Genomic DNA, 14,087 nt, shown 5'->3' with positions numbered 1-14,087 from the left:
CCTTGACTTAACCAAACTGAGTCTACCCCTTTCCCATTTTCGAATCCTAGGCCCAAGAACACATCATTTAGGAAAACCAGACTAGTCTAGAATTCAAGTCCAGATCCAGTTATCTAACAAAGATGTCCAATCAAGCTACGTTATTCAACAATAATCCTCTCATAGGGATAGGCAAACTTAACTTCTACAAGGATTTGATAATGAAAGAAAGTCAACATGCAAATTCATAAAAATGGTGAGTTTCCTAGTTTTAAAATACATGCTGCAAAAATACTTGCAACATGATTGAATGCCCTTTGTTGTCTCCGCTGTCCCATTGTTCCCCCCTCTAGCTCATCATTGTTCCCATACTCATTCAAAATATTCCTTGTTTCTATCCCAATAAAATATCTACCAATCATTAATTGCGCGGAATCATGGAGGCAGACACGCTATTTCATTTCATGACTTAAAGAGAAAAATAGTAAAATTATCTAATGAAGTGGGTACAAACTTCTATTGAGGCTATGCACGCTAATCATAAACATAAAATAGACTATGTTGTTACTACTTTAAATTGGTTTAATGTCTAAAACCAACCTTTAATAGACTAACCCAGTTGTTAAGAATGGTTTCAAAGGCTATAATGTAATCCAATTTGAGTCGCTTTACTCATGTTGGAGCAGCCAAAGGTAGGGGTGGGCATCCGGCCGGCGTGCTAATGGACCGGGCCGTTGACTGGTCAACAGCTTGGATCTTAATGGGCTCAGGTTTGAAGAGAAGCACATGACCTAGCCCATTGACCCAACAGGCCAATGTGAAGTGGGCCGGGTTCGGCCCTATATATCCACCCAAACCTATTAATAGGTTATTTTTTAATAAAATTAATACATTAATTCTTCAAATACAAAAAAATGAATTAAATAAAAAACATAAAATTCAAAATAACACAAAACATTTAAAAGCCTTTTTGTATCATGCTATGATCTTTCCAAATTTAAAGATATATAGCATGAAATGGATTGAACCATGGGTTTTATGCTATGGATGCAAAATCCACATCCACCCATGTTATTATGATGACCAAAAATCCCTGCAAAGGACAGAGCACCATGCACTGCCTTAGGATATCATAAGATGTATTATGATATGATGTTATACCATGTAAGAAAAGTAAATAGTAATAATTAACAAATAGCAAGTTCCCATGCAACTAATTAGGTAAATAGAAATAGTTATCTAAGTTATTATGTATAGTTAAATTTTAAAAATTTTATATTATTAAAAAAATTAATAAATAACTCAAACCCATCGGGCCGGCCCGAGATCATCAATTTTGAATGAAAAAAATAAAATATACGAGTCTTCTTCCCCTCTACAAACTCTCTTCCTCTGTCCAAACTCTATTTTCACCGATCCACCTCCCTCCTACAGTCCTACTTTGGCAAGCCACTGTTGCGGGTTGTGAGCGGAAGTCCAGAAACCCAACAAAGCTCACATCATGCAAGGATGGATCCATGTCAAAGTGACCCGTTGAAACCAGCAACGAAACCAAATGGGGGCTAAAGCTCTATCAAGGAACTGGTTTGATGATCTTCATCAGGAGAATGATGCAACCGTCATCGTGGAGGAGCAACAGCAGCAAGATCAGGACACGGGCATCCTCAATGACATCCACATCACCAGTGTGAACCTCACAAGCGGGGAGGAACTTACCCAGAGATGATTCAAGGCACTCAAGCAGGGAAGAGAGAGGCTTATCAGCTGGAGACCTCTCCAAAATCCGTGGACGGAGCGTCGAGCAAGGGGGAACCACCGGCGGCAGGGGGAAGGAGAACCAGCATTCACATGACTCTCCAGACTCTCAGTCCACAGATTTTTTTAAAGAGAGTTTACCAAGAGGGAGCATAGATAGAAGCATGTTGCTGGTTCAAAGAGGGTTTGCAGAGAGGAAGAGAGTTTGCATACAGCGGAAGAAGAAGACCCGTACATCTTAAAGGAGAACCAGCACTCACACGACTCCCCAACCCAACATTCAAAGGGAGTTCGCAGAAAGGGGAAGAAGACTCGTACATTTTATTTTTTTAACATTTTTTTCATTCAAAATGGACCGAAAAACAGCTGGTATTCATCCAAAAAGTGTAAGGGAAATTTTATCATGAGCCTTCTGTTCATTTCCAACATGACCTGATCTGCTGTAAAAAAAAAAAAGTTTCTAATAGTACATCATAAAAAGGTAACAACATAATTGTACTTTTGCCATGTGAAATCATTTTTATTACACGCAATAGCTTCCAACCTTTTCTTTCAAATTCTATTCTATCCACTTTTGCTTGTTAACTATTTGTCTTTTGCTGCTTGTCAAAAACACAAAAAAAAAGACTATCAAAAGTATTTTTCTTCTTGCTTGTTTTTCTTCAACATGTTTACACATCCTCATTGCTTTGTCTTATATCAACATACAGTGAATTAGTAATTACACAAGGTGACCTTGTAAATCTTATTAGTAACACAAAAATGACTCGAGCCAATTATTTGTCTGAGATTGGGACCCATAGCATTATATTTGTATCTGAAAAAGAGACTAGGCCCCTTAAAGTACCATCCTAATCAAATTTAATGTTGTCGTCATCTCATGAAATAAGCCTAAACGATTCCTTGTTAAGTACCAATCATGAGAGAGAGAGAGAGAGTAAAAATTGTCAAAATTGGCAAACAATTTGAGACTTCAAACAATAACAATTACAATAATGACTGCTATATACTTGTGTAATGGAAAGGACCAAACTTCCTGGTGATAACCCTCAAATTACAAGAACCCATCAAGTGATTGCATGCCATCCCACATAGGCCCATCCCATACATGAAAATAATCCACAGTTTCATCCCATAATGGCCTCAGCTCATCTAAAAACGAATCCTCACACAGGACACCCTGGAAGGCTTCAGGGGCTGATGCTGCTGTTTCTGCTTCTGCCATTGGCAATGAAGTTGTTGTGGTTGCTGATGATGAGGACGGTTTAGCGCTTTCATTCGCATTTGAGGTCTCCCGTAACATATTGTACCTGTGCCAAAAAGCAGCTGTATCGTCCAACCCCAACATATATTCTTGGTCATGCACGCCACTGTCGCCATTATTTTCTAAACTGAACGTCTCTTTCACATCACTCACTTGAATGGTCTGCTTTTCGCTCACATCAGCGTTGATTGGCTTGTGGGTCACAGGATCCAGGCCTAAAAGTTTGAGCCTTTTCTTGATGTGCGTGTTCCAATGGTTCTTTATCTCATTGTCAGTCCTTCCCGGGAAGTATGCCGCAATCTTAGACCACCTGAAAAGTTCGACATTTGCTCCTCTTTAGTTAGAAAGACCAATAGATAATTTTCAAATCAATTCATTTTTATAACTATCATTCAGCTGTCATAGACTTGTGCAAGTCGTCATCAAGAATATACAAAAGCACATGACACGAGAGTAAATTGAAGTATCCCTACCACATGGCCTTTCAATTTGAAGACATGACACAGAGTAAATTGAAATATCTCTATGACATAGCCTTTCAATTGGTCGATGAAACAAACCTGTTGCCGAGGCGAGCATGTAACTCAATTATCTGATTTTCTTCTGCCTCCAAAAATCCACCTCTCTTGAGGTCTGGCCTGAGATAGTTGGTCCATCTCAACCTGCAACTCTTTCCACATCTCAACAAACCTGCATTGATTGACAAAAGAATTAAATAAAACCAATTCATGTTTTTTCATACAAGATTCTAATGGCTTCAACCAAGATGAAAGTTGAGTTGTTAACCCGCAAGCTTCGGAACGAGTCGCCAACAATGCTGGCCATTGGTGAGTATGAAGTTCATGAGCTTCTTGTCTTCCTCGGTCGTCCATGGTCCTCTCTTCAGCCCAATCTTCTCACAACAAGGTTGCCTCCCCATCAAAATTTCAGAAATGTGCTTTGCTAGAGAGAGAGAGAGAGAGAGAGAGAGAGATTGGGTTTGGTAGCAATAGGAGAATGCAAATGAGGCAGTTCATAATTTAAACAAAGAAGCTACCAAGAGATAATACAATGAGAAAGTTTGTATTTTAAATAAAGATGCTGCCAGTTCATTACGCATATAAAATAAATGAAGAAGAAACAATAAAGTAGGGGGCATTAATGACTTGTTTATTTCTGTAGAAAGGTTCCAATCAATTCATTAAAAGGGTGTGCGGAGTGGGCAAAGTGTGGAAACCCATGAATGAAAACTTCACCATAGAGACAAGATGCATTAAAGTATATATGAATAACATATGATTCAAAGCCATGATGTGATTAGTGGTGGTGGTAAAAGTGTGATTGAGGAAAGAGAATGGAGTGGAAATGGAGTGTTTAGGATATCCCTACAAGGGATTCCTTGGTCCCACAATGATGCAGGCCAGCCACCTTCGGCTTTGTGGATGGGCCTGTGGGGGTGGGCAAAAAAGGGAGCATGATGGGATTTGAGGGATAGCACATAGGAACCAATGTGCTTTACATGTGGAGTTCTTTGTATTGAATTTTAATCGAGCCAAGATAATGATGCTTGGTTTGTCCTATTATCGCATCGTTATGTTTCTTTTGCTTTGCAGGAAATCAGCAAGATAATGGGGATTGCGTGTGCAATAATCTCTTCCCCCTCTCCCCCACCTCTCTCTCTCTCTCTCTCTCTCTCTCTCTCTCTCTCTCTATATATATATATATATATATATATATATATATATATATATATATATATATATATATATATTCCGACGTACTCCGGGTGTCGTATCCCTTTGTATATAATTTTTAATGATAAATTACAAAAAATACGGTGTGCCACATCATTTTATTCGTGTCACATAGGTAGGGCAGGGAAACGAGCCTAGCTACTCATGACTTGGCTCATGTTTGGCTCGTAAGGAGCTCATTCAAACTCTTAAAATAGGCTCAGCCAACTGAATACGAACGATAGGTAATCAGCTTGGCTCGACTAGTAGAAGCTCGTTAGGTAGTAAGAAATATATTTTAGACATGTTTTGAATGTATTTTAAATGTATTTTTTGTAATCCTATTTTGCCCAGCTCTAATGTATTTTTTTATAAACTAGCCTACTCAAACATAGCTTGTTTAACTCAAGCTCATTATAAGCTTGAACTCAGCTTGGCTCACCACAAGAATGTATCAATGTTGAACACTTCAAGCTCAGTTCTTTCAACTCGTTTACCAGCCCTAGACATAGGGGTGTGTATGCGCGGTGAGCTTTTCTCAAATTGTGCATGCATGTGTGAGAGGAAAGGTAAAGCAGGGAGTACATAAACCTTTGGGTAAATGGGCTCAGTCCTCGTTAATATTAGGATTGATCATGGTTACTAACCAAACTACAATTACTCCATCTTATAACTATAGATTTGGTCAATCTAATTATTAAGAGATTTTAACCATGAGCACCTAAAAGAGATTTCAATGGCACTTTCTTCCATCTAAAGAGTTTCCAAAGAAGAAGATTCTAATTTAGCTTGTTAGCATCAAGTTAAAACCTGAAACACCTCGAAGTTGGGGTTCATTGGTATTACTTCTTAGAGAGAAATACCAAAGTATATCAAAGAAATATGGCACCAATTTTTTTTAAATAAAAAAATCCTATGTAATCTAAATGAGGCATTGTCTCTCAAGTTCAATAAATAAAGAGAATAAAAAAACTGCTCTTTCAGAAGACAAGACTACCTATATCCTACAGAAGGTTGACAACGTCTTACACCAAATCCTATCTAACAAGTCACCTAAAATCTACAGTTGTAATAATTAAAAAGAGTGTGAGTCTAAAACTCAGTAAGAATTAAATTACAAGCAAAATAACTCAAATTACAATTGTAGTGGGCCTAAGCCTCTAGTCTTATTTTAGTTTTTTATTACACATCACACACAAGTTTATATCTTTTAATTTCACATAGTTTCTGACTCAATTATCACAAGTTAGCATACTCTCGATGCTAATCACTATTTACTTTTACTATATCGGTAATAGCCTACTGTGGGTATAGCAACCCGTGTAGAATACCTCAATTCTATAATATTGGTCAAACTAAGAACCACTCTGAGTGATCCTATCCAAAATCAGTCGGCACTATAGTGAAAAAGGACTCACTGGTAGAGAACCAACAAGTCAGTACTCAAGGGCTATACCTGCTCCAAGGTTTTTCGTGGTTCATGGTACGTCTTAATCTAACTCTAGAGTCCTAAATCACTTGGTGAAGCCCTAAAATTCCTTAGGACATATATATCTCAAGTATTCACATGAACTCTCACTCAAGTTTACACTGTCTCCCGACAAATACTCTCAAGGAACATTCTCATTCAAGTATTTTCAAGGAATAATCCTAGGGTTCTAAGGTTTACCAATTTTCTAAGCATGCAGAAATGTAGTCTCTTTATATCTATAAATTTTGAGGGCCCCAACAATGGCGGCTCTCATGCTGACGATCATTAGGTAGCCATTTCCACTCGTTTTTCCGATAATTTATGGGTTTAACATGCTAAAGTATTTCAAGTCACAATAGCACATCTGTAACTAGTATGTGACTCAAATCTTATCTCAAGGACTCTTTTCTCATGCATGCAGTTTTTAGTTTTTCACAAACTCAAGTATGCATTTCATCTAAAATACAATAATTTAATATATCATACTCATGCTGAAGTACCACATATACATGAAATCATTTATGACATTAAGGACTAATTCACATGCATTCATTCTCTAATCACAAGAAAAATGTATTTCTAATTTGCAGTTGCAAACTCATTAGAATACAACTGTAATACCAAGTAAACATGATTTCATGTAGCCTAATTTATAAGTACATCAACATATAATATTTTATTAACTAAAATGCTTATAATCTTTCTTACCTTAAATGCAAACATTGCACTCTAGTCTGCAGTCAAGCCTTACATGGTTTTAATAATAATATCTGGTCATCACACAAATATATTTATATCAATAAACAAATATTCTTTATACTTTATCAAAATTATCAAAATACTTCTCTCGAGGTGGTCTGTCAGACTTCAATTTTTATGCCCTTGGTTTGGTCAGAACTATAGGACATGCATATTCTTCTCTATGATACAAACCCAACACACCAAACCTCACTCGATTATGAGTTTGGGGTACCAAGTTATGCCCATTTTACTAACTTGATACCAAGTCACACATAAGGGGTAATTTGGTTATTTTAACTTTTTACGATTTGATCTGACTCAGCTCAAGTTAAACTGGGTTCAGTTTGAGCTCAGAATACTAGGTTTACTGAACTTAGTCTGGACCCAATAAGGTTTGTATTCAGACCCATCTAGATTTTTTAAAATTCATCTTCGGTTTGCTTAATCACAGACTTGATCTAGATCTAGTTCTGATATGGATTTAGGATTGATCCAACTAATCACAGACTGGATCTAGACCCAATTCTGTTTTAGATCCAAAATTGATGAACTGGATCAAAACCCAATTTTGATCTAGATCTAAAATTGATTCATCTACATCTAGTTCTGATTTAGATTTAAGACTAATTCATCTAGATCCAGACACAGTTCTATCTAGATCTGGTTCAACTTAGATTAGTCCAGATCAACGGGATCGAACTAGACCCAGACCCAGACCCAGTCTAGTCCAATTTAATCTAGACCCAAACAAGGAACCTGAGTCTCTCTCAGACCCTACCCAATCGACTTGGTCCGATTTAGACTGGATTGGTTCGGTCGACCGAGATGAGCTCAAGAACTCATTGACCAAACTTGGTCTGGACTGAACCCGAACCGAGATGATCTCAGTTAGACCCGATTTGGTCTGTTTTCACACCTAGACCGGTTTGGTCAGACCAACTTGCTTCGGTTAACCAAGACCATAAATATATATATATTTATTTATTTTTTTCTGATCAAACTCGGTCTAGGTTGTACCCAGACTGAGTCGGTTCCTCAGTCCAACCCGACTCAATCTGGGTTTGCACCCAAACCAGTTCGGGTTGGGCTGACTCGATCAGACAGAGTCGGTGAGGCATAAGACTGTCCTTTTCCCTCTTCTTACTGGCCCGACTGAAAAGGTCGAGACAGAGGGTGTTCCGCCCTCTTTCTCACCTTCTCACAGTTCATGGTGGCATCGCGGGCTACCATAGTGGTTGCCGATGGCTGGGACAGAGGGTGATACCTTCTGAGCTGCCCTTCTTTCTCTCTGTCTCGTTGAGAAGAGACGCTGACAGCCACGGTGGCTGCTGGCCAGGGTAGTGGGTTCCTACCCGCTGCCTCTCTATCTCTTTCAGGTATCGACGACAATAACTCGGTTGCCAGTTTTCTCTCTGCATCGATATCGGAAACCGATGGCTGCCAGTCTCCTCTCTTCATACATGCCGGCAGCCATGGCTGCCAGCCTTCCCTCAAAACAGAAAAAGATGAAAAAAAACAAAGGAAAAGAGTCATTACCTATGGTGGCTGTCGGCGGTGCTCCAACAGCTCTCTCTCTCTTTCCTTACAGTGGGTGAAGATAACCCTCACCCTCCCGATAATGGGGGGTGAGGTTTATCCTCTTCTCTTGCAAACAAGGGGAAAGAAAAGAGGTTCCTAATTTTGAGGAACCGTTTTTCTCAAAATCTCGCTTCTTATTCTTTTTTAGGATTATCTACCTCACCCGACTCTGTCAGGTGGGATATACAAAACCAATGAAATTCTTTTGAACAAAGTAAGCCTCCACTGTTTATAGACGTTGCATCGCTTATGATGAGAAATCATATTGGAAAAATGGTCGACTTTCGGCCATCGCTTTTAAGGATCCACTCTGGATGAGCTGGATCCTCTCTCTCTCATTTTCTTATAGGCTAGGGATAACTTCCTTGGGATTCAAAATTATACCCCTTGGTTATGATAGTGCCATTCAGTCATCGCATCTGATCTGGGGCGACCAGATCTTGGCGTTTAACTATTTCTTATTAAACCTTGTTAAAAGATAATAACAATAGAATCTAAAAATTGTAATCCCCTGTGGAAAGATCTATTTTCCTCCCCCATGTCTCCTTCCCAAACGAAGACCAGGGGATTTTGCACAGTGAGCTATTGATTTTCCAAGATGCCAAATTCCTGCTTCTACATCACGGGGCATGATTTAAAACCTGTTTGCTACTAACCAAACTTTGTGGATGACATCTGTAGAGGCTGATCTACCAAAAAAAAAAAACTATGGCATCATATGAGCTATTAGACCAGAATGGTTGGATTTTACATGATCATGTTGCCTAGATGAAACCTATGCTCCACCTCCACGTTTTGTGCTTGTAGGGGTGGCAATCGGGTCGGGTTGGCAGGTCAGAATACCTCAACACGAAGTTTATTAAACGGGTCAGATGTGGCAAACACGAACACGACCCATTTATTAAACGGGTAACCCGACACGACACGGTTAACCCGATTAATAAACGGGTCGGGTCGACACGACACAACGACCCATTTATTAAACGGGTTAGCGGGTCGGAATTAGGGTTAGATAAGTTTATATATATATATATATATAAATGGGTCAACGGGTTGACGGGTTCGTGTAAACGGGTTGACCCGCCCGCCTAACCCGTTTATTAAACGGGTCAAACGGGTTGGCAGGTCAGAGTTAGGGTAAGATAAGTTAATATAAATGGGTCAACGGGTTGACGGGTTCGTGTAAACGGGTTGACCCGCCCGCCTAACCCGTTTATTAAACGGGTCAAACGGGTTGGCAGGTCAGAGTTAGGGTAAGATAAGTTAATATATATATAAAAACGGGTCGGCAGGTTGATGGGTTCGTGTAAACGGGTTGACCCGCTCGCCTAACCCGTTTATTAAATGGGTCAAATGGGTTGGCTGGTTGGCATACCCCTAACACAAACACGGCCCGTTTAATAAACGGGTTAGGCAGGTCCACCCGTTTACGACACGAACCCGTTTAAGCCAAACCCTAACCTGGCTAAGAAGCGGGTTGGAGGGTCGGGTCAGATTTTGCCACCCGTACGTGCTTGCACTGAAGGAACATAAATGACCTTCATATTTTATATTGAACACAAGATTTACATTTTATTAAACAAGGAGTTGTCAGCTTTTTCTAACCAATTAAAGCCCCTCTCTCCACCTCGACAGGGATGGTCACAAGGTCCATAACTAAAGTTGTTCAAGCTATGCCACCAATTTGGTGGCATGTCCCTAGTGACAAGAGGAGACACGCTTGGACACTAACACATACATATAATATTTTAATATTATTTTATTGTTTTAAGGTTCTATTTTAATAAAAAAAAGTATACTTTACATTAAAATATCAAAAACAGATTTTATTGATTAAAAAAAATCCTATCCTCATATATATACTATTTTCAACTCGCAAGATAAACCTATTCATGCATCCTTGTGTCCATGTGTCTTTGTGAGATAGTGTTTAAAGTTGTTGGGTTTTGGCTCAAAACTACTGAAGTTTTTCTACACATTTTCATTATTTTCTTAGTTTTTGGGTTCTTAGTCATTCATACAAGTTTAGTCATATATTGAAAGTTGTAGGATTTTTTTTTGTCCTTATATAGCGAGGATCTTGTTTTATAAGGCAAGGCCCTCAAAGGGCATTAGACCTTGGGCTTGTACATCTCTTTAGACCTTGTCTTTGGACTTTTAATCATCCTAATTTTCATCTCTACATTATAGATAAAGACCTATTTCTTTTTCAGAATTTATGACCATTATATATGCCCCTTCTTAGAAAGAGGCTATAAAGAGCGGATTAAATTCTATTATAAAAAATAAAACTTGATTTTTTGTTGATTTACCTTCTTATTTTAAACCCTTAGAATGCAAATAAATTTTTAAGAGAAAACTTTGAATCTATGGTTCAATTAAAAATTTTAAAACTAGACTTGTAGCTAAAGGTTTTAAACAAAAATCTGAACTTGATTATTTTAACACATATGCTTCTATAAGATTTATATGAAACAACCTGAAGATTATATTACACCAGGTAAAGAAAATAATATTTGCAAACTGTTAAGTTCTTTGTATGATTTAAAACAACCACCTAAATAATGACATGATAAATTTGATGAAGCGATCAGTTCATACAGATTTAGAACTGATAAATGTATATATAGCAAATTAGAAGATAACCATGTTATAATTATTTATCTTTATATGGATGATATGTTAATAATAAGCAATAATATAAAATTCATAAATAATAGTAAAAAATTTCTTTCATCCAAAATTGACATGAAGGATATGAGTTTAACACTGAAAGAAGTATATCTTAATTAGAATATACACGTATTATTAACAGTCTCATGTATACTATGAATGAAACTAGACCAGACATAGCTTTCAGCATGAGCAAGTTAAGATGATATAATAGTAATTTAGGACAAGAGCATTGAGATGCTATATATCGAGTTCTAAAATACTTAAGAGAAACTCTAGATTGTGTGATATTCTATGAGGGTATAATGATGCAAACTGAAATTCGGATTCCAATGAGTTATTATCTAGTACAAGTGATTGAATATTTACCTTTTAATTAAGAGCAGTTGCTTGTAGATCCAAGAAACAAACTATGATAAATCATTATATAATTGAAGCAAAGTTGATAGCATTAGCTTTACCTAATATAGAAGTCGAATAACTAAAAAATTTGTTAATGAAGATATCATTAGGAGATAAGCTTGCACACCTGATAGCAATGTGTTGCGATAGTCAAGCAACTATAGATAAAGCAAAAAGTAATATTTATGGTAAAAATTTAGACATATTAGTCTAAAACACAATTCAGTGAATAATTTACTTAAGCAAGAAGTAATTTCATTTAAATATGTGAAATTTTGTCCAAACTTAACGACTCTGTTGACCAAGGGACTTTCTTGTAAAATTGTCTTTAAGACATCGAGAAAAATAAGGTTAAAGTCTATAAGAGCAATCACTGTTGATGAAAATTCAACCACATGATAATGGTCAAACCATGTTTAGTGGTTCAATGAAAAGAATAAGTCACTAGATGATTGAACTGAGCACTTAATATAGTTTCTTATTCTTGATGTCAAGTGCTCGAAACATATCTATACATAATGAGTTTAAAATTAAACCCTCAATAAGATTCATAGGTTTTATGACTGGGGTGTTTCAAATAAGTTTACACTCTTGATGAATTTACCTATCTGAATGTGAATGTGGGGGTTCAATTCTATGAGACTTGGATTTAATTTATTTCTAAAGCACTCATGAAATTGAGATACATCACAAAACCCTTAATGTGCGCCTTTTATATATTGATAGATACGGTGTTTAGAATGCCAATTAGGATTCTCAATTCAAGACTAACACTATTGTGGTATCAGACTGACTAAGATCAAGTAACACTAATATGGATGTTCAAACTTATAAACTAAAGTCATTTATGCATTGGATCTTCACGAACAATCTCTTGGGTTCTTTTCATAGTTTTGATTCAAGTGAAAGATTATTGAGTTTTGGTTTAAAACTACCTAAGTTTTCCTACACATTTTCATCATTTCTCTTGCTTGTGGGTTCTTAGTCATTCTTACAAGTTTAGTCACATATTGAAAGTTGTATGATTTTCTTTTGTCATTATATAGAAGGGTATTGCTTTAGAGGGTAAGGCTCCAAAGAGGCATTAGATCTTGGGCTTGTAAATCTCTTTATATCTTGAACCTTAGACCTTAAACATTGGATCTTAGATCTTATATCTTAAACTTTAACCCTTGACCTTTGAACTTGGACTTTGGACTTGGATTCAGATTCGGTTTGGTTTGGCTCATCTCGGTTTGATTCGGTTTGGCTTGGTCGTGAACTTACATTTTCAATACTTGAAATGATTTTAATCCTCAAGTATATTTTTGACCTTTGACCAACTATTATATAGATGTTGACTTTGCATTAAACCTTATCGCAATCTTTTTGGATCTTATTCGGATCAGTTTGAACTTTACCCAACATTCTTGCATGAACATTTATTGTCCAAACAGAACGATAGCTGCCCTTAGTCTTGACCGTTGACCTTTTGACCCTCCTTGGATGATCTTGACCCTGCCATGCCTTGTTTGGACCCACTCTAGAAGGGTTGGATTTTTTTCTCTCTTAATTTTTTTATAGACTGGGGATAACTTCCTTGGGATTTGAACCTAGACCCCCTTGGTTATGATAGTGTGACCTAATCATGCAGCCATCACAGCGGATCTGGGGCGACCAGATCTTGGCGTTTAACTATTTCTTATTAAACTCTGTTAAAAGATACTAACAATAGAATCTAAAAATTGTAATCCCCTGTGGAAAGATCTATTTTCCTCCCCATGTCTCCTTCCCAAAATGAAGACCATGGGATTTTTCACATTGTGAGCTATTGATTTTCCAGGATGTCAAATTCCTGCTTCTACATCACAGGGGCATGATTCAAAACCTGTTTCCTACTAACCAAACTTTGCAGACCACATCTGTAGAGAGGCTGATCTACAAAAAAAAAAAAAAAACTACATCATATGAGCTATTAGACCGGAATGGTTTGATTGAACACGATCATGTTGCCTACATGAAACCTATGCTCCACCTCCACGTTCTGTGCTTGCACTACAGGAACATAAATGGAACTTCATATTTTATATTTAACACATGATTTTCATTTTATTAAACAAGGAGTTGTCAAGCTTTTTCTAACCAATTAAAGCCCTCCCTCCATCACCTCGACTGGGATGGTCTATAAGGTCCGCAACCAGAGCTGTTCAAGCTATGCCACGGGGACAAGCCAATTTGGTGGCATGTCCCCAGTCACAAGAGCAGACACGCTCGGACACGTGGACATGAACACTAACACGTACACATAATATTTTAATATTGTTTTATTTTTTATTATTTAAGGTTTTATTTTAATAAAAAATATAGATTTTACATTAAAATATCAAAAAATAGATTTTATTGATTAAAAAAATTAGTGTCCTCATGTGCTACTTTCAACTTAAGTTGAATCAGTTCAGGCATCCTTGTGTCCAAGTGTCTTTGTGACATAGAGTTCAAGTTATAGCAAATAATCTCGAATTAGGTGAAACCT

The 14,087-nt window shown here is 37.3% G+C and overlaps 1 protein-coding gene across 1 annotated transcript; it reads right to left on the bottom strand.

Moving 5' to 3' along the window:
• Nucleotides 1-2,788: 2,788 nt before the first annotated feature.
• Nucleotides 2,789-3,920, bottom strand: LOC149840806 (transcription factor MYB20-like). The gene is made up of 3 exons (XM_090004554.1): nt 3,785-3,920; nt 3,559-3,688; nt 2,789-3,308 (listed from the first exon to the last, which is right to left on the bottom strand). The coding sequence occupies exons 1-3, from the start codon at nt 3,915-3,917 to the stop codon at nt 2,789-2,791; spliced, it is 783 nt and encodes a 260-aa protein (XP_089860680.1). The 5' UTR covers nt 3,918-3,920.
• Nucleotides 3,921-14,087: the final 10,167 nt, after the last annotated feature.

The sequence above is a fragment of the Nuphar pumila genome, chromosome 4 (genome assembly GCF_984573655.1).
Source record: "Nuphar pumila chromosome 4, dmNupPumi1.hap1.1, whole genome shotgun sequence".
NCBI lineage: Eukaryota > Viridiplantae > Streptophyta > Magnoliopsida > Nymphaeales > Nymphaeaceae > Nuphar > Nuphar pumila.
Note: the sequence above shows the minus strand (reverse complement) of the source record. Positions and strands in the feature narration are given on the sequence as shown.

Bases quoted from the DNA above. Each gene is read 5' to 3' on its own strand.
- LOC149840806 (XM_090004554.1), bottom strand. From the start codon at position 3,917: ATGGGGAGGCAACCTTGTTGTGAGAAGATTGGGCTGAAGAGAGGACCA. The intron at 3,689-3,784 runs GTTAACAACTCA...CAATCAATGCAG, and splicing joins ACTCGTTCCGAAGCTTGCGG to GTTTGTTGAGATGTGGAAAG. The intron at 3,309-3,558 runs GTTTGTTTCATC...CGAACTTTTCAG, and splicing joins CATGCTCGCCTCGGCAACAG to GTGGTCTAAGATTGCGGCAT.